Consider the following 22,367-nt stretch of genomic DNA (forward strand, 5'->3'; position numbering starts at 1 on the left):
GAACAAATATCTGTGCTTAAACAAATATCTGCCCCGGCCGGGAATCGAACCCAGGACCTTCGGCACAAGAGTCAGCGTTGCTAACCGCTGCGCCATCCTAACCTTAAAAGTGGTCAAGTTTCATGATTTCTATTGTACAACTTTTTTTATTTACCGTTTTTTTATTAATTTCAGGTCCAAGGTGGTGCAGCTAGACCCACAAGTGCGCAACCCAAGCTTGAACCCCGTAAGTTGTCCATTACTTAATAAGATCTCTCATTTAAATCTTCCAGTGAATCGCTGATATAATGTGTAGATTTATTTACTACAGTAGGTAACTTTATTCGTTGAAAATGATTACGTCTCATTTCACACACACACTGGCAATGATTTACCTATCTAAAGGTACCTAGTTGTTCATATTTCGATATTCCCCCTGAACATTCGTTTATATAGGGTGGCGTTTTATCAGGGGGGGGGGGGGGACATCAGGTTGCCAGGTTATTGCGTATACACTTTTCAAACTAACCGCATCATTCAGTGAAACATTGACTTCGATGGCTACTAAAGAAGGGACCGTAGTGTATTTATGTTGCAGGCGGATCGTTTAATCCGCGGCTAGCCGCATTACAAAACAGGGCCGCTTTGTATGGCATCGTTTAGCCGTATTGAATACGGCTGAATGAAAATACGCTGGATTGTATTCGACATCATGCGTCATTCAATACGGCTGTCCGTTATGCAATACCGCGAGAGATTAGCCGCTGCTTTGAAAGAGTTTAGTTTTAGTTTCGATTTTCGGTTCGCAGTACAGTAATAATGAGCTATTCTATTTCCAGGATCCCGCACCCTGACTAGCACCTCCTCGTCCCAACGTCGCTCCACCACCAACTACGACGCCGCCGCGCCCGCGCCGCTCAAGCTGTCGCCTCCTCACGATCCCGCCAGGTCAGTACATAGAGAGAGAGGGAGAGAGAGAAAGAGATATAGATAGGAATGTAGTGCTGTTTAGGACGAACTACTGGCAGAAAACAAAACGGAAACCGGTTCTATGGTTTTGGAGCTACACGACGATATACACATATACATACACACAGACACGCGTTAACATCCCTAGTTTTAAAGTCGCGGGTTAAGGGGATCCCTAAAGCTAAAATGCTAAAGTCGGCTTGATATACTTGATTAGATTGGAAAAACGGTGGCTTCTATCACATTGGTAAAAATATATATTGTAGCAGAGGGTATACTGAACATGTTAGTTGCTTATAAATTGGTGCAGGATTATAATAAGTATGTTAAAAAAAAATGCAAACACACCATGTCTTTTGCCATTTTTTGACTTATTATGAAAAAACCCTCGAAATCAGAGGGCCCATTTTCATGGAATCTTATATGTATGTGTAGGTAATTAAATTCTTAACAAAGTTACCTTAAAGAGTTGGATTTAATGGACCAGAAGTCAACTTTTTTTGCAAAAAACTAATAAATTCCGGTTTAAAAATGATGACACCGTGACAGATTTCAGATTTCTTCAGTCGTCGCCCTGGTGGCGGCCTGTTAGGAGCGATACCCACGCCATTTTATTTTTTATCAAATATTTCACAAAAACTGATTAAATCAACAAATTATGACTACAAGTATTATAATACATATGCATTTGCTATGGAAAGTTAATTTTCTAATCATTTTAGATGCAGAAAAGACGAAAATTCTTAGAAAACATTTCGCCTTTTCGATTTGTTTACATTTTTTACTATAGAGTTACAGATGCATAGATAAAGGTAAACATTGCACATAATGACACTTATTAGATTCTCCGAATAAGAACTATACGGTCAATGCAGTATGCCAAAGCGCGAGCCTGTTTATATTCTGAGGGGTAATTTATTTTATTTTAACGGTTGTGTATGGTAGGTAAGCTACACAATATACAGAGTGTTGAAAAGTAAGTTCATAATTTGTTTTATTTGAAACCAAAAACCGTAGTTAATTAAAAATATATATATTTTAAGATGTGGTAGTCTGTACACTACAGGTTGTTAAAAATAAGTAAGTATTTTTAAAAATTGAAGATCTAAAATTTACATAATTTTTTAAATCTATTTAACAAGCTTTGCAAAAAAGCGGTTAAGTGCGACTGTATCTCGCCATGAAAAAAATGAAATGTTTACTGTAGCTATGAATTTTATGCGTTACAAGTGGAATAAAATACCGCATAATATTATGTACAACTATGTAAGAGCCTAGTTTTTAAAAAAAAACTCATAAGAAAATATTAAATACACAGGTTTTTTAACCCCTGAAGGAAATAGAGGGGTGTTATAAGTTTAAAGTAAGGGCTGATTTTTTTTTTTAATTAGGGTGATAGGTAATATATATTTTTAATGATTTTTTCAAATAGATAAATGTTATACCATTTTTAAATTGCCATAAAATTACCTATAGTTATAGTTATAGAAAAGGGCAGGGCTACCAGTGCCCATTCGCCACTGCAACCTAAAAGATCTATAAATTATGACTCCCCATGCCGAGTCTCACTCTACAGGCCCAGGTCTTTTATAAACCTGATATTACCTATACAGGATGTTGCAAAAAGGGTATACTGTGCCGAAAGGGTTTGACTCAGGGGTTATTCTGAACAACTTTTGTTCTCCAAGTTTTGGAAATTCTCGAGAAATAAATTCGGTCTCTATAGTAAAAAGTCACGTGATCGAATAAGTTTCTATGTAAAAGGTTTTGTTACGTGAATTTTCAAAATTGTAGAAGAAAAGTGGATCAGAATGGCACCTAAATCCACTTTTGGCTAAGCTTTATACCCTTTTTTCAATACCTTGTATAAAATATCGTCAGCGTCACCTTAGATCGTAATCATCGTAACTCCTCGTGACCAAATTTTAGAGGAGACAAAAATACTGTTTTATTTGTAGTTCTAGTTGGCATACTACCCACCTAAAGTTTTTTTTAACTAGCCTAAAAATGATTTGTTTAGACAGTCTATCTTCCTGTTCAACCGCAGCCTGAGTGCCAGTGACTCAATGACTGAAAGGAGGCCATTAGTGCTCCTAAATAAATAAAGCAGGCCTGTAGATTATCTTTCAGTGTACCGACACATCTGATTGCTGTAAGAGCCTGATAAGCTCTTCGAACGAGTCATACCTCTGTGGTGGTACGGTTTCGACCTTTCGGACAGTCAGTTTGGCATCCGAAATGCGGATTCGAATAGTGGGTACAATACTTTGCGTTCGTTCACTGTCGGAGCAGGAGAAGTCGTAAGAACCACGGGCGAGTTGTTGCGCTGGCTGTTTGCTTAAAAATAGTAACCGCGTTCAACTCTATCCCCTAGAGGGCGAACCTTTAGGGCGGCTCTTGTATACCATCACTTGTCTTCTTATCTGCAGAAAATTGACAGAGGTCATACGTGTCTAACAAGTACATTAAGGATGCGAAAAGGGAGGGTTTGTTTTCACAGAAGAAGTTCAGTTGCGGAGTTCCACAGCGGTAGGTCTTGGACCCCTCTGCTGTGGAACTTGGCATACAACGCGGTCCTGCAAATCAAGCTCGCAAACGGCGTTAGCACAATGCATTTTTCTAATGTCACACAGGTCGTGAGGTAGGCTGAGAGCCTCCTTCGGGGATGACATCCCAATGATTCATTACGAAAAAATTGCTGCAGCTGTGCTCGCCATGCAGTGCATGGGCTACTTCCGAATCTGGGGGGCTGTTGCAAAGGAGTCCGTTGCCTCTATATCTATACGGTACGGGTTCCGTGCGATCTATGATCCTTCCGGGAGCACCTGTCTTGTCAAGTCGAAGAGAATGGCTCGTATTCGACGCAACCTGCAGTACTGGTGGGATTGGTTGGAGGGCAGGACAGCAGGAAGCTGCAGCAGCCGTCATACTGTGATTCGACGCATAGATGCAAAAAAAAGTTGAAAGTAACTTCATGTTAATAAAATATTAGATCTTAATTTAACAACATAACGTTGCAAAAAAAAAATAACACTGTTGAGTATGTTATTGTAATTTACTAAAGTAGTAATAAAAACAAAGGCTTATTGCATAGTTTTCGTTCACGTTCGCCTACATCGCACGTTGTATATGAGAATAAAGGGTAATTACTAAGTTTTTTTGTTTAAAAATCACGGTTTGGGGTTTAGAGGAAAACAAATGGTAAAATGCGGAATACAGTTTTTTTTTTTCGAATAAAGAGGAAAACATGTGAATTCAAAAAACGTTTCTATTGACACCAAAGAGTACTTTTCGCCGAGAAAAGTGGAGTTACAATGTTTGCGATCTAAAGTGATGATAGAACTAGAACTTATTTTTTCAGTTCACCTGCTGTTGAGTGAAATCGTAATTAGGTAAATGACTCCTTGACATGAAAATAACCTTTTTTTTATAATCGTTATTACAAAACCGTTTTTTTTAATACAGAAATATTTGTAGGTGTACTTACAGTGAGCAAAAGAGCGCAGCAAGGTGTAAATTTTTTGGTTTTTAAGAAACAAAAATATTATTTCTATCATATCCCAAATACACATAAGTACTTAAAAAAAAAAACACACACTCACGCCTTGTACTAATGTACTCCCTTGCGGGGGTACTTACATGTTATTATTTTTCTGGTGACCTCCCCATATCCCTTTGCCAGCACCTTTTGTGACACCCTGTATATGCAGAGTTCTGCAAACTACTGCTCTGCTTTTGAAACACCAAAAAAAAACAGGTCGTCTAACTAAAAGGTCACGTGACCAAAAAAAAATTATATGAAGAAGCGTTTTTTTCACGAATATAAAAAATTACGTAGGATAAAAGTTTTTCAGAGTGACGCCTGAGTAACGCCCTTTCGGCTAACTATACTTTTTTTATTTACTATTCTTATACCTCACACGGGGGCAGAGTTTAATACAACACCCTGAACTATTAAACTCTGATAATATTTTCGCGATTTTTTTACATTCTGATTTCATTTCCTGGCTTATTTCTATAACATCAATAACATGCTGCACACGTAGGTTTCGGCATAGTATTAAACCCTTTTTGCAACAACCTGTATAAATATCGGCACGGGTACGACTTTATATATAATTAATTATTAAATATTAAAAATACTTTCAAATAAAAATAAATATTTTCGTATCAAAAAACAATATTACTTACTTAGTATATTTTTAACAAAGTGGCATGTCTTCACTTTTATGTTTTCGAGTACTATGTTAAAATTTCATGTCATTGTCCGTAGAACGCCCCGCATACCTCAACCCCCCCTCACTAGATTTGACAGATTCTGATTTTCTTCCAGCTTTAGTGACAGCCTTAATCTGACATAGGCGTCTCTCGAAATCAGTCAACTCGCGTCTGTCAGTGGACAAGGCTTTCCTTGGCTATACAATATTGTATGAGTTAGTTCATGGCTATCTACTGTTGATGAACCTCATCGTTAGCCAATAATCGTCCAGTGCAGGACATAGGCTAGTAAGAACTAGGAAGTCACAACACTCTGTCCTCGATATTCCACATCCAGCCACTACCGGCCACCTGTCTAATGTTAACTTTCTGTCTTTATTAACACCAACAATAATTGAGTGCTTTATCTTACCATTTCCGATAAGTCTATAGCAAATATTATACCTCTTCATTATGTGTTAGTATTTATATTATAGTATGTACATTTTATTTATCTACACCCATAACCTTACAAAAATCAAGTCTAGCTCTCACAAAACCCTCATCTTTACCCGCCCACCCACTCGGACGCAGCACCACAAACCTGGACACCAAAAACGGATCATCCACTACCAAGGAGAAGCGCGCCGGCCACGTGAAATCGCTGTCCGTATCGTCGAGTGCTGGGTCTCCGGCCGCCGACACGGCCACCAACGCGTCTGCCAGGGACTTGGCTCAGCCCACGCCTAGGTCAGATGTTGCAGGGTGCATAGACTGTGTTTTGTAGATATGGTTTTGTTTTGTTTTGTTGAGCTGAAGAAGTTATTGTTTAAAGTTACTGGATATCTGTGACTCAGCTTTACTGTTAATTATTAAGTTAAGTTACTGGCTCTCTGTGACTAAGCTTTACTGTAAAATTAAGTAAAGTTACTGGCTATCTGTGACTTAGCTTTACTGTAAAATTTAGTTAAGATACTGGCTATCTGTGACGTAGCTTTATTGTAAAATTAAGTCAAGTTATTGACTATATGTGACTTAGCTTGAAATTAAGTTAAGTTACTGGCTATCTGTGACTTATCTTTACTGTAAAATTAAGTTATCATTCCATTTATAAGCTATGTGCAAATAGATTTTTTTTTATGCATAGGAGGTTTTGTAGATTTGTATCGTACATTTTAAGAGTTTGATACGCTTATGATGCTTATTTAAAATATGTATTGTTCTGCGGTCTCTAAGTTGTAAGCTACAGTTTTGTTTTAGTTGTTTTTCAAGCTTTTTCATTGGCAATTTGTTTTGTTTTGGGTTTTAAGCATTTTTATACCTAAGTACGACTTTAGGGACAGTCCACGCTTAATTTTTTGCTTTTACATGTTTTGTTGTTTGAGTATGGAGTTTTTCAAAACTCTCACATTTTCGGACCTTACGTAGATTTTGTAGGAAAGTTATATTTTTTGTAGGTTTTCTAGAAAAAGTATTTTTTTTATGTGTTGTGTATTTTTATGTATCCATTTATGTAACATTTGAATATTGGAAAATGATATGTATTTACTCTCTCGTGCGTAATGCCCTAATTCTTAAAAAAAAAACAATGATTCAGTTATTGGGTCTTGAATGTTTCCCATAAATTACAATCAATTCATCCCCTTTTGCATTGGGCATAACATAGCACTGTTAAAAAGTTTGTTCAATAATGTTCACATGACAAGATGTTGGCATTAACCTAACAATAATAACTCTAGCAACACCCTGTATAACCCTGTACGTGTACATTTCCAGCCTGACCACGGCGCTGACGACGGGCGGCGCGGCGGCGCGGCGCGACGTGCCCAACCCGCTCGTGTTCCCGAGGAATGTGCCCTCTAGGTCCACCTTCCACTCAGGTGAGTTGGACCCCCATTATATGGCAATTCATCATCACGACCCATCACGTCCCCACTGCTGGGGCACTGATTATTTATTTATTCAGTACAAAATATGTACAATTTGACTTGAAACTAAACACCGCCCAACTTTTAGGTAGTTTATTGGCAGTACAGCATGCTCTCTTTAACACAATAACAATACAAATAATTAAAGAACTATGGTAGGCGGGTATGGTGCATGCATTCAGCACAATAGGTAGACTAGGTAGGTACATACATAAGGGTTTAGGCCTAGTCCACCACGCTGGCCTAGTGTGGAGTGGTGGACCCCAACACAAGCAAGCTTGTGCTGAGGTAAGTGGGCAATCCGCTCGTGTTCCCGAGGAATGTGCCCTACAGGTCCACCTTCCACTCAGGTGAGTTGCACACCTATAGTAGTAGCTACATACATTCAGCTGCATGAGTAGCTATACACTTTTGTACCTTGTCAAAATCACAAAAAAAATATTCATTCAGACATTGAGGTTTGATATGTAAGTAGTTTGACAAGGTACACAAGTTTATAGCTACTTATGCAGCTAACCATACATAGCTGGTGTTTGTTACGTAGTCCTACAGTGTTGGTTATAGATTACATTGTAAATGTGTCAATTACCTACTATACATCTCAACATCAACAGCAAAACTTCAAATTCGACAAGAGAACTGAAGTGTTTCTCAATAATACTGCTTTGCAAAAATATATCCTAGTGAATTTGTCTGTTTTAGTAGCTATTCTATAGATGAGCGATAAGTTACAATTAAAAAGCTAGCCAACTAATTGTACTTTTTCTACAGTTGTTACCCAAAATTACAATAATAGCTAACTAGGTAATCTGTTTATGAACAAAACAGTACAAAATGCCGTCTCATAAAAGACTAAAGGTTTGAAAATCAAATATTTTTACAACTTGCAATGCCAAAAAAAAGTTTTCCTAAATCATCCCCTCTTTCCCCCCCTGCAGGTCAGACGCGGTCGCGCGGCTCGTCCGCCGGCGGCGCGTACGGCGACGGCGGCTCCCCGCACGCCGCGCGCCCCTCCTTCTTCAGCAAGATCTCCTCCAGGTTCAGTAAACGGTAAGTTGAAGGAAAGTAGGGTGCGGATTTAGTGCCGTATGTTACTGTGTTCAGCTAGAAAAGTTGTGTAAATAGACAATAATAGGCATAAGACACATTATACATCAAACCACTTATCAAAAACACATTTATGAAGAATGAAAATATGGTGCGGATTTAGTGCCGTATGTTACTGTGTTCAGCTAGAGATGGGTGGATAGACATAGACACATTACACATCAAAACACTTATCAAAAACACATAACGGTATGTTGAAGAATGAAAATATAGTGCGGATTTTGTGCCATATGTAACTGTGTTGAGCTAAAAAAGATGCGTGTAGACGTCGATAAATATTGTATACAAAGTAAACACATACAAGTTATAATACAGCTTTATGGAGCAACACACAGTATATACAAGTTGTTAAGACAGCTTTTAAGCGAAAGTATTATACATACCATAGCCGTATATTCACCCGAATCTCGCGAGTTAAATCCTCGGAGATTTTCAATCAAAAGAAACTGAACTTGGCGGTTTGTTTTATGTAATATAATATTTTATAATGTGGTTTCATTGATACCGTGGATATGCGGCTAGTAAAATTCATCAACAACATAATTATACTCGTATTCACATTAAGACATCTACTCATTTCTTATTTTGTTACAATTTGACTAACCTAAAATGCCAAACTTATTTGACGGACCATCCGGAAGTTTGGTTTTTTTATTTTGCTGTCTACATAAATAGATTTTTCTCACTACCTTGCTATCAAAAGCTAAATAGTGTAGCTTAGAAAATATTTGGAAGAATATGGGTATAGAAGAGGTCTACATATATTATTATAATTGTAATATTCGATGGGTTATTTCATTTGTAATGTGATAGAGTTTGTAAATACTGATTTAAAAAAATATAGTATACATACTTAAATGTTTTTGGGAATCTTACTTGTGTAGGCCTCTTCTTTCTGCCATTTTGCTTTTGTATAGTTTAGTTGTTGTTACCACTGTTTTAAGGTAAACTTCTAAAAGTTTTAATTACCTTACAAACATTGGTTTTAAAGATCAGTTAAGATACTTACCAGAAACTATAAATATGTAACCTTGGGTATGATAATAAATAATTGATTTCGCATAAATGAACATGTGAAATTTTACATACTTATAGAAGGTTTGATCTCTATTGGTCTAATAATAGTACAGCACTATTTAGCTTTCCTATCACTTGTGTTTAGTGCCATCACATTTTTTTCATTGCACACTTTATATTTTGATCACTCACTATCACAATGTAAGATAATAATATAATATGTATACATATACAAGTATGTGTTTAAATAATCAATAATTAATTATAGTTGTCTATCTGTCACCCTCTTTTTGGGTGTATTAGATGTTGTTTTTTTATTAAAAAGGGTTGTGGATAACTGTTTTTCTTGAATAATATATATTTTGCTATATATATTATTTTTGACGTTTTCAGGTTAACATTTTTATAGTTTTTTATTCTACAGTAGTTGGTAAAACTTTTTTGTAATGTTTTTTTTACTGTCATTGAATAGTGAGATTTATTGGAAATCTAAAAAATAAAAATGAAAAATAAGTTTTACCAATTTTATGAAACACACTTCATGCGAATACAAAAAAGTTTACTGCGGGTGACTTATACCTTTTTCTATTCTATTTCTTTGCATTCCCTTTTCAATCTAATAAGGCAATAGACAAAAAGGTTCTATTACATGAAGTGAAAAACAGAATCTGTAGAAATGGTACCTTTCTGTCTATGCCTCATCTATTTTCTTCTGTATGGTGTTGTGAGATGCAGTTTAGTGTAAAAATACAAACTTATTTTATTTGCACACGAATTATAACCAATAAGATTTGTATTTTTACAAAAAAAGCACGGTAACAACACCTGTAAAAGTAACAAATAACCAACAATATTACAAAATAACATTTTTTTTAAAACAAAGTCGTCGTAATTTATATATTTTGTGTTTGTCGTTTTATGCTCAATTGTCACCCTCAGAGGCTACCGTACTCCGAAAAGTTATTATTTTATTTAAATATTTTTGTTTTCTCGCGTCGTTCGGGGATGCACGATGCTAAAAACTCCTATCTCCCTTTTGTTCTACGCACATTTGTAAGATTAGCCGGATTTTGGAATTACCAGAGACGAAATAGCGCGTTTTTTCACCCGAGATTTTTTCGCCTGATGTCCTTTTCCCCCCTAAACCGTACCGTAGAATAGACCCTCAAGTATCCGTTAACCCCCAAATAAAAGCTGTTTTTTTACACTAAAATTGTTTTATCTCCTTGCTTTCAATGTTGTCTGTACTGCTTGTTTCAATTTGTCCACCACGCGGCAGCACTGTGTGGCCGCCATTTTAAATATCCAGCACCAAGTGTTGCCAGTAACGAATTGTTTTTTTTTGCCGTAGTAAAAAATTATAATATTTATACATTTGATTTTAAATTAAATTTTTGAACCGGTATCTCGAGACCTATTCGTCAGACATTAGTTTTAGTTTTGTCAAAATTGTTTAGAGGCAGTTAGTATTTTTAACTCGTGCATCCCCAGTTGTCTTTGACTAATTTATTTCCCTAACCGTTCAAGCTTCAACTAATGCGTCACGATAGACCGTCGCTTCTTAGTATCCACAACCCTGTTTAACGTGATTGTTGCAACGTACGTTAATTTACTATACTTTACTTACATACGGAGGGAGTTAGTGACAATAGTATTGTGCATCTGTGGGCGTCGCGAGAAGAGACAAAAAAACAAAAGTCAGTGAAAAAAATACTGGCACGTAAGAAGTAAAAGGAGGTTGCGCAGTTTTTGCGCCGGAAGCGGAAGAGGGTTGCGATTGAACCTGATTGGTCGGTCGCTCACCCAACGTTCCATTGTACGCAGGTTGAATCAGAATCCATGAGACAAGATGGCGGACGGCGGCGGCGAGAAGAAGAATTAAACAACGTGCTTGACGCTGATTTTTCTTTGACTTTGATAGTTTTAAACTTTAGTAATGATCGTTATTATTGTTACTATAGTAACGGCTCTTAATAACGGTTATCATCACCTTAGTGTTTTTTATTAAATTGAATTTATGGACTCGAAACTTGCATCGATGCAAAAATAATTATTCTATCCATATCTCAGTAAGTTATTATTAGCATTCATACCTACATAAGTACTTACTTTGTTTTTCGTTTCATAAAAATCAGCTGCAAGTACGTTAAAAGAGCTTAGAACGTTATAAAAATTACATTGTAAAAAGAACTTGTACATCTTTAACTTATATGAATAATCTTATTTCATATAAAAATATAATTATATATAAATGTTGCATTGTATTATATTTTAGTCGTAAGTGGTCCATTCGTAGGTAGTGTTCTAACTGTATTAATATTATTCATTGTGTAAAATATGTGGGAATGACTAAATATGGCGGCGGTTAAATCTGCGTGTTGTTTATTTTTTTATGTGGCACATAATAATAATTAAAAAGAATGCAAACTTTTAAATTCATAAAAAATGCAAATTATTTGCTATCATCAAATTCATCTTTGTGTTTAGCCAAAATACAAAACTCAGCTATTATGTGAAATAACTGGCATAAATAATTTAAATAAAAAAAATATATGAATTAATCAAAACAGCACGTGGTTTTGGGTGATCTAGTCGCTCCGCATCGCATTTCAATGTTTGTAGTTTAATAAGAAAATGCAGGTAAAAACTATTGAATTTCAACTCTTGTGTCTACATTCCAGGGTCCCAATATTAGGGTTCTTCTGTTAATTAATCTATTATGGTACTCTTCAATCGTGGAGGTTAACAAAAAATCTATTATGTGATGTAGAAAATTTTCTTTTTTGATCTGGGCAATTTCATTTAATTTCTGAAGTTTAAAGAAAAAATATGTGATTCGAACTTTGCCCTAAATCGGGCATAAACTCGATGACTGAAAATATTTTGTAAAATTAAAATCTAATGGTAGTTTTACTAAGATCTATCTATAATATACCCCTTTATATTTTAATATTTCTTAGAGAAATCTACAAGTAAATTAAAAACATCATTTCGACTGCGAATGTGTGAGTGAGAACTATGTATGTGTGGTTTCGTCTTAGCGTGTAGATGTTTTACTTATTTGCTTGGCAGGTTGTGAAAAAACGTCTGTGACTCGCACGCGCTGCGTTCTAGTTTTCAAATTTTGACAAAAAGCCTAGGCCGATCGGTGAATCTTAGCGCTAAGTTACAACGACATGTAATTTATGTTAACAGTAGTTAGATTAATGTTTTTAGTGTGTGACTGGTCGATCCCTAAGCTTTGGTACAAATACTCAGATAGTGTTACCATTTTAAGTGAAAGCAAGTATGGCAGCTCATAAGACTAGAACACATAAGCCCCCTTCTGACGCGGCCGGGTAAAATATGATTGAGCATTTTGGTTATATTTTTATGCGTTTATCAAATATGCTTTGGAACCTACTTGTATAAAAATATTAACTATCTGTCTGAAAATATAATTATGATGATTTTGAAAAATGGGTATTTATATTTGAGTCTAAATATTTAATAAAAAAAGGGTTAAGTAAGTAAATATGGTAAAAAATCTTTCTGTACATACAAACAAACAAATGTCTATTTTCATTTCGTATAAAGTAGACCCCCGTATTTTCCTATAGCCCATATTGTATCAGTAGAGAAATAAAGATGCATATAGAAAATAAAATTTATGTATATGGAAGGAGTTGTGTGTTTGTCTGTCGATTTTTACTCATATGCCTTAATGATTTTTTTTCTTATTCTAATTAATCATAATGTTCTAACACTACAACCACAATACTTTGCTTATGTGAAGATTTAATAAACGAAATAACTATTCTAAGATTTAATAAGCAGACACAGGATGTTAGAAAAATGAAACAAAATTATTTATACACTATTGACATGGTTCCATACATTGTAGAAACAAAAATACTATCACTATCTGTTAGTTTTGAGTTGAGTTCCAAAAGTCGTAGAACAAAACTTGTTTTGATTGACCCTCTGAGTCACCCCTTTACGGCTCAGTAGGTACCTATACCACTTACACGTACCTACACAGTACCACCCCGCACTTGGCCAGCGTGGTGCACTAGGCCTAAACCCTTCCTTCATTGGAAGGAGACCCGTGCCCCAGCAGTGGGGACGTACCTAGTGGTTCGCGATGACCTATACATAGAGTGTTTTGTGTCCATTTTCTTGTAAGCATAAAGTAATTGTGGTTGTATTTTGAAGTATCAGTATTTGAACGTGTGCGACGAAAAATACACGGTCGTGTAGATTTGAGAACAAATATAAAATTAAACAAAACGTTTGAGGAATGACGTCTATCTAGGTGCTCTGTTCAAAAATACGATTGTTTTTTAATAAAATTAACATTGTTTCCTTGTTTATGGGTGTTTACAATTTGTAACCGTAACAAAAAAAAGTTATACACTACCTATATAATTATTTTAGTCATCATGTCTTTTTTGTAGAGTAATGTCATATAAAATTTTATCCAAAAAATGGTTTATTTTCACAACTGACGAGTTATGTTTATCTTACTCTAAAGTAGGTAGTGTGTGGAATGAAAGGGGATGGATATAGGTGTAGTTCTTATAAAATATTAGTATTGTCGAGTATTTAAAGAGACCTCTGAGAAATCATATTGTTGTTATATTATAACGATTATAAAAGAATGGACGTTCAAGCTTGTTCAATCCCGCACAACCTGGCATTTTGTAGAGAGCAATAATTTTATTTTAAGCTACTTATCTCATATTCAGTTACCTACAGATGTAAGAAATACATTATGAAGTTAAAATGCCACCAGTTGCAACAATTATGAATTTGATATATCAAAAGATATTTTAGCCACCTAAAATATAAAGTTGAATATAATATTTTCTGAAGTCAGAATGATACTGACGTCAGAAAATTCATTAATTACATTATGTATTTGTTACATTTGGTAGACTATAAAAAGATGCATCGATAAAGAATCGAATCTAATATGGTGGTTGTTTTTGACTTGATCAGTCTTAAGGTACATAAGCGTCCTCATATCCTAATGAATGGAGAAAAGGCGTCGGCAATGCCGATGAAATGGACGCATTTGTGTGAATTTCTATACAAAGAATACTGAATGCGATGCGTCCGTTGCGTACGGTGCCGAGAGGTAGATTCAGTTAATGCCAACATTTTGGATTCGTGCCATTATTGATGGGCTTATCTTATGTATAAATATGATTTGTACAGATATCAGATGCAGTACAGATTCAATTTGAGAATTCGACTCTTCTTGTTTAATATGTCATGTAATGTTAGTTTATCATAACTTTTCATAACTAGTCTATGACTGAAGTATCGATATTTTGTACTTATCTTATATTTGTTTATTTTGTAAATTCAACATTTTCGAGTATATTTACAGGGTTTAAAAAAAATCTGTTTCACCCTGTATATTTGTGATGTTAAATTTGGAAGTCGAGTCAATTCTCAGATCTTAGGTTTTCAGTAGATTGTAGGTTATTATCAATTAAGTTAGTTAGATTTTTTAAATTAGCATTTTATATTTGAGATTTATTTCTTACGTTTGCTTTACCACGCATTATTATAGTTTTTTTTATCACTTAAGAAGTAATATTATAATGGAAATCAAGCGTATTTCTAAATTGTTGTGAATGGAACACTTTAACAAACACACTTATCAACGATCACCTTTCAAAATTGTAAAACTGTATAACAGAAGCTCAACGCCGTCTTAGGCATGTGTCAAATACCGTTTCAAATTCCAGTTAAATTCATTTTTAACTTTTTCAAAATTAAAAGATGTATTTAAGAGTGTTCTATTCACAATAATATATCATCAATATACTGTGACATTTTGCAATAGCTAAAATATACTTAGTTAAAAACTGATTTTGAAAACTTTTCCCATTAGACAGCGAATGTGTCGAAAACTTTCATAAAGCGTGCATTTATTCAGTAATATAGTTTATAATTTATGCAGAGGCAAAACTGTATCAACAGTGAGTATATAAGGCATTTTTGTGAACACGATACAATATATACTTGTGTATATATTACGCTTGTCCAAATAATCAAGTTTTCAAACAATTACATGACTGGTTTTATTTACTTACCTAAGGCCCTGTACATAATGAAAGCTGGAAACTTATAAGCTGTACGAGCAACGTACATTTCTCAAGTAGGTCGCACCGTCATCATTTACTTACACGCGCAACATTTTAGTTATTAATAAATTCAGTAATTTTACAGCATTCAATCCGGGCGGTTTTCTTTATCACTCCTTAGAGTCTATCACCCCTCATATATCAATTACTCACCCCCTACATTTTTTTTGGTCCTTCGAGCATTTGAACCAACGCGTGGTCAACTGCGGGACATTCGCGTTTCACGGACACAGTGCACATACAGTGTAGTGTATCAACCGCATTAAAATCAATTTCAAAAAGGATCCGCTTAAGCGGAAAACGCCAGCTTATTTAAAAACTAGGCAGGAAGCACTCGATAACCTTTGGGGCGAGTTCGAATCTAATCACGAGTTACTTTTACCGTACAAGGACAATCCCTTCAAGTACTTCATTGAAAATGTCTACGAGGCAACTTTAAACCTTTGCGAGGAAGTCCGAACAGCATTTTCTTCGGTGCTACAAGCCAGCAGCAGCAAGCAGGTAGATCAAGCCACGGAGCCGTGTGGAGAGGTCGACGAATTGATAGCTAGGCAGAGGACGAACTTTAGAGCATTTACGAGACTTTTAAAGAGCATTAAGGTAGAGTACATTACGGAAAATTGGGAATTAGAGGATGAGTTAAGAACTATCAAGTCGCGTTGGCAAATTATTGACGAATTGCATTTTAAGATCGATAATATTCTTTGTGGAGAGGATGAACAGTATGAGGGAGAATTTAGTCAACACGAGACCTTATATAAGGACATGAAAAGGACACTGAACCAAAAACTAATTGCTAAGGTTCACCAGCATCAGTCGACACCTAAATTGGAGATACCAGTCTTCACGGGTAATTATACACAGTGGCCAACCTTTCATGACTTATTCACGGAAGCTATCCATAATAATAGCACTCTCTCGAAGGCGCAAAAAAATGCAGCATTTGAAAGGTAAGCTCAAGGGAGAAGCTGAGCGCCTTATCCAACACCTCCATATAGCAGCAGAAAACTATGATACAGCATGGGAAATTTTGCTTCACCGATTCAGCAACCATCAAATATTATTCACCAACCAAATCGAGGTATTTCTAAACCAACCAAATGTACATAAGCAAACATCATTCGAGTTGAAGCGGCTTCATGATACATCGATGGAATGCATCCATGCGATACATAACCTTGGAGTTGATACCAGCACATGGGACCCACTTCTCGTTCATTTAATATCTAAGAAGTTGGACGTGCAGACCTACACCGACTACAAAGAATCCCGCAAGTCGCCGAGGGAACTACCAAGTCTAGGTGAATTTATGACGTTTCTGGAGTGCAAATTCACAGCTTTAGAACCTGTTCAGAGGAAGGAACGGGAGAACACATCATCAACATCATCTGCACCGGCTAAGCAGCCTCCGTACCAATATAAGAACACCAGTGGGAAAACTCCTTACAAAAATTATTATCAGGCTAACAGTACGTCATACATAAGTAGGTGCCCACTGTGCAACTTTGAACACGAGTTGTACAGATGCAAAAGGTTCATCGCCATGTCGCCGGAAACTAAATTGAGGGCGATTTCAAAACAGAAAATATGTGTAAATTGTCTATACAAACATCATGACAAAACATGCAATTCGACCAAACGGTGTAAGGAATGCAATGCTGAGCACAACACTTTACTGCACGAGGCATTTGCGAACAACGTAAAATCAGGTTACACACAGCAAAGTTCGTCGACACCAAGCAAGCACAATGTTAATCACGTCGCTAGCCCCGATGAGGAAATATTACTAACGACCATCTTAATTCAAGTCCAAAAATCAGATGGTAGTTATATCACCCTTCGAGCACTTTTGGATCAAGGGTCGCAGATATCTCTAATCTCAGAAAATGCAGCACAAATATTGGGATTAAAACGTATCAGCTATCATGCCTCTGTGTCCGGGATAGGCACGAGTTCAAAGCAAAGCAAGGGCATGATAACTATGCAATGCAAGTCAATTTATGATGATCATGCATTTTCCACTCAAGCATTAATAATATCAACTGTTATCAACAACTTACCTAACAGTTCATTTGAAAGGCAAGGATGGTCTCATCTCCAGCACATTAAACTAGCAGATCCAGAGTATAACGTGTCCAGGCCGATTGACATTTTATTCGACGCGAGCGTATATTCGGATATCATTATGAGTGGACTAATAAAGGGCCCGACTCAAGCACCGATAGCACAACAAACAAAACTCGGTTGGGTTCTATCAGGAAACGTTAGAACATTGAATTGCAATGTGGTTATAAATAATTTAGCCGACATTAAAAAATACTGGGAGATAGAGGACATTCAGGATAAATCATCAGTATCTGAAGCAGATGAGAAGTGCGAGAAATTCTATCAAGCAACCACGAGACGATTAGAGAGCGGCAGATACGAAGTCGCCATCCCTATGAAGTCTGGGTTTGAAAAACAGCTCGGTGCATCACAGGGCAAGGCTATTGCCCAATTCAAGCAAATCGAGCAGAAACTAAATAAAAATCCCGAGCTATCAGATGCCTACAAAACATTCATGCGTGAATATGAGCAGCTTGGCCATATGCGCCAAGTTTACACATCAACAGAACCTTCGTGTTACCTTCCACACCACGGAGTGTTAAAATTGGACTCCAACACTACAAAACTAAGAGTAGTCTTCAACGCATCATCAGTGACGTCATCAGGCAGCAGCCTCAACGATCTCATGGAACGTGGACCAAACTTACAGCAAGATCTACTGCCATTGGTCCTGAAATGGAGACAATACAAGTATGTACTGGTGTGTGACATTGAGAAGATGTTCCGACAAATAATGGTGAGAGAAGAGGATCAGCCACTTCAAAGCATAGTCTGGAGAGAGTCGTCTGACATACCAATTAAGCACTATCATCTTACGACTCTGAGCTATGGGTTCAAGGCCAGCCCATATATAGCTATTAGAACACTCCAGCAGATTGGGTTAGATCACGCCGAAAAATACCCCCTAGCGGCTGAAGCAGCAAAATCATCATTCTTCATGGACGATCTCTTGAGCGGACATGATGACATAGAACAAGCAAAAGTTCTACAACAGCAGCTCATACAAATGTTCCAGGCCGCCGGTATGAACCTCAGAAAGTGGTCCAGCAACAATTTGGAGCTTATCAAAGATTTATCATCTGAGCAGTTGGATACCCCGTTAGATTTTAAATGCATTGAAACACGGAAAACTCTCGGATTACGGTGGAACCCAGCAACGGATACATTTTCGTTTAAAAACCCACTCGAAAATACCATCAACAAATCACTCTCTAAAAGAAAGTTGCTCTCTGATATCTCAAGGATCTTTGACCCATTTGGCTGGATATCGCCTATCACTATCAGAGCGAAACTGTTGTTCCAAAAGGCATGGACGACAGGTGTATCATGGGACGAAGAAGTACCGGAAGAAATCATGCAGGAATGGAATCAAATCAAGCAAGACTTCCAAAATATCGACAGCTTAATAATCACCAGGCACCTGGGAAACATGCAAGGCCCATTCCAACTTCATGCATTCTGCGACTCGTCAGAAAAAGCTTATGCTTGCGTTATTTACATCGTGACGCAAAATAATAAAGGCGAGACCATATCAACACTTGTGGCGGCGAAAACTAAACTTGCGCCATTGAACAAAGTGTTAACAATTCCCAGACTGGAATTATGCAGCGCATTGTTATTAACACAACTCGTAAAAACGGTCTTACAAACCTACGAAAGTAAAGATAACATCACAATCACTGCATGGTCAGACTCCATGATAACATTAGGATGGTTACAGGGAGAAGCTACAAGGTGGAAACAATTTGTCAGCCACAGAGTGCAACAAATTAAGGAAGTGGTTCCGGCATCAAATTGGAGACATGTTCGATCAGAGGATAACGCCGCGGACTGCGCGTCTAGAGGAATATCTACTCAGCAATTGAAAGAACATCGACTATGGTGGGAAGGGCCAGAATGGCTAAAAACCTATGACCCCGAGAGCGCACCTACCATAAAATATGAAACTCCCAAAATCGAGGAAAAGAAAGCAGCGCAAGTAAACGTGACAGTCCAGGCCAAACCCGCACCATTTACGAATACACTTCTGTGTGAACATAGCTCTATGTCGCATGTAACAAGAGTCGTCGCGTGGATACTACGGTTCATTGCGAAGTCATCAAAAGGGCACAATACGGAATCAGCAAGTTCATTGACATCAGCAGAGCTAAACAATGCGGAACAATTAATCGTAAAAGAATATCAGCATATAGAATACGAGGAAGATATCACTCATCTGAAAAAACACGGACGAGTAGCAACTAACAGCAAGTTAGTGAGCCTAAACCCCTTCTTAGATGAACACTCTATACTAAGAGTCGGAGGACGTTTACGGAACTCTCATATTAACGCATCAGCAAAACATCCGATCATATTATCAAGCCATAGCCGCTTAACGGAATTGTTGATAAATCAAGCACATCAAAGGACACTGCACGGAGGAGCCAGACTGACATTGTCGTACATCAGAGAGAGATTTTGGATAGTCAGCGGTATCCGTACCGTCAAAAGACAGTTACGAAAGTGTGTCAAATGTCGTCGTTTCACCACAGAAACGCACCAACAGATCATGGCAGATCTCCCTGCTCCAAGAGTAACCCCATCACGACCATTCACACACACTGGAATAGATTTCACGGGTCACGTCGAGGTAAAATCAAATAAAGGGCGTGGTATAAGAACTAGCAAGGGCTACGTCGCAGTATTTGTGTGCCTCGCAACTAAAGCAGTTCACCTGGAACTAGTGTCAGACTTGAGTACACCAATGTTTCTGCAGGCCTTCCATAGATTTTGCAATAGACATTCTACTCCCTCACATTGCTATTCCGACAATGGGACAAATTTTGTGGGAGCGAATCGCCTGCTTAAGAGAGAATATCAAGAAATTATCCAAAACATAAATAAAGATTTCTTCGACAGCATCAATCATCTGGACATACAGTGGCACTTCAACGCCCCGGCATGGCCAAGTGCTGGAGGATTGTGGGAATCGGCAGTTAAAAGTTTAAAGTACCATCTAAAGAGAGTACTCGGTGATCAGAAACTTACTTACGAGGAGTTCACCACACTTTTAACTCATGTGGAGGCATGTTTAAATTCCCGACCATTATGTGCATTAACTGAAGACCCAGATTACGACCATCTTACACCAGGACATTTTCTGGTCGGCGGACCCATACTGTCTAGGCCGCAAGTACAATCAGATAACATCAGTCTCCCAAAAAGATGGCAACTTATCCAAGCAATGAATAAGCAGATATGGAAGTGTTGGTCGAATGATTACCTACAGCAACTTCAAGCTCGATCCAAGTGGAGAACCCCAATCGAAAACATCAAGAAGGATGACATAGTTGTGATAAGGGAGGATAACATTCCCCCTGGGAGATGGGCCATTGGAAGAGTAATTGAAATTCACCCTGGAAAGGACAACCACATCCGAGTTGTGACCTTAAAAACCCAAGGAAATATCATCAAACGACCAGTCAGCAAATTAATCATATTACCTGTTCAAAATTCCGCAGAAAACACATCAGCCAACTCAAGCGTAAACGCTAATCAGCATAAAAATAAACAACAGCCAAAAGGCCTATCACTAAAATCACTAGTTTGCACAATGTTACTTCTATTCATGACATTGTTATCAACCAGTTCAGCACAGAACAACCCAACATTCAATGTGACATCACTGCAAGAAAGCCAAGGATTTTATTTTGACAAGATATCCGATATGCAATTTATCAAAGATCGCTGGAAACTAGTCGTATTCTATAACATGTCTACTTATTGGCAAGGAATTCATGACGTAAAACAATACGTATATCATATAAAAGAACTCTGCGATACGTCGAACACTCAATACGGAAGTATGACAATGCAGTTAGAACACGAGATCAGCGAAATAGAACACTACAACACATTGCTAAGGTCCCACAGTAAAAGGAAGAAGAGAGGCCTAATTAACGGTGTAGGCTATGTGGCCAACTCATTATTTGGTATCTTAGATGACAACTTTGCTGAGCAGTATGAAAAAGATATTCAAAAAATTACACAAAATGAAAATCATATTCAAGATCTTGTAAAGAACCAGACATTAGTTCTAGAAGCCGAAAGCAACATACTTCATCGCAATGAAAATATCATGAAAAAACAGTTCTCATTCATAAGAAATCATATTAAAAACTTAACAACATCCATAAATGGTGTAAGACTGGACTACAATAACACTATTTATATTATGTCATCATCCCTAGCAATTCATATCATCTTGACGAATTTAAGAGCAACGCAAAACTCCCTCATCAATATGGTCACAGATATCAGTCAAGGACATATTGACTCTCGTTTGTTGTCACCGGAACAATTAGAAGCACAACTCAATATCATATCGAGACAACTACGGGGTGATCTTAGTTTACCTATAAGCAAAGCATCCATAAAGGATTTATACAAACTACTAAGAGTATTTGTCAGAGTACGCAATGACTATTTAATCATGGAAGTGAACATACCACTCGTCAATAACGAACTATTACAATTAGATAAAATAATATCCATGCCACAGCGAAAAGATAACCATACCTTCTATGTCATTCCCGCTCTACCTTATATAGCATTCAATTTAAGAAAGGACATGGGAGTCCTTCTATCAGAACAAGAATTGCAAAAATGCACAACCGTATCAGAAGAAAAAATACTTTGCTCTTTAGAAAAGCCGATTTATAATTTAAATATCAAAAGGTCTCTTTGTAAAATGAATCTAATTGATAGTGAAGCAAATACACCAACCTGTAGATCTCAACTATCAACGTGTAGCGAGAAATGGATCAAGTTACACGATAACAATAAGTGGTTGTACGCGTGCTGCAATGAATGCACCGTCCGCATATTCTGCCCAGCTGGTGTCACTATCAAAACCATATACAATAATGGCATTGTAGACCTAGGTCAA

At 37.0% G+C, this 22,367-nt stretch overlaps 1 protein-coding gene across 17 annotated transcripts in view; it reads left to right on the plus strand.

Moving 5' to 3' along the window:
* Positions 1-22,367, plus strand: part of LOC105391331 (serine/threonine-protein kinase MARK2) — a 132,653-nt gene that overhangs the window by 100,241 nt on the left and 10,045 nt on the right. For 15 of the 17 annotated variants that reach the window (XM_048632225.1, XM_048632239.1, XM_048632228.1 and 12 more), the window contains 5 exons: positions 175-226; positions 819-927; positions 5,740-5,895; positions 6,922-7,025; positions 8,012-8,123. In XM_048632225.1, coding sequence (XP_048488182.1) covers positions 175-226; positions 819-927; positions 5,740-5,895; positions 6,922-7,025; positions 8,012-8,123 — 533 coding nt within the window. Of the gene's footprint in view, positions 1-174; positions 227-818; positions 928-5,739; positions 5,896-6,921; positions 7,026-8,011; positions 8,124-11,021; positions 15,261-22,367 lie in introns of those variants that run through there. The other 2 variants (XM_048632238.1, XM_048632233.1) reach the window with 2 other exon arrangements.

Source organism: Plutella xylostella, chromosome 31, assembly GCF_932276165.1.
Source record: "Plutella xylostella chromosome 31, ilPluXylo3.1, whole genome shotgun sequence".
NCBI lineage: Eukaryota > Metazoa > Arthropoda > Insecta > Lepidoptera > Plutellidae > Plutella > Plutella xylostella.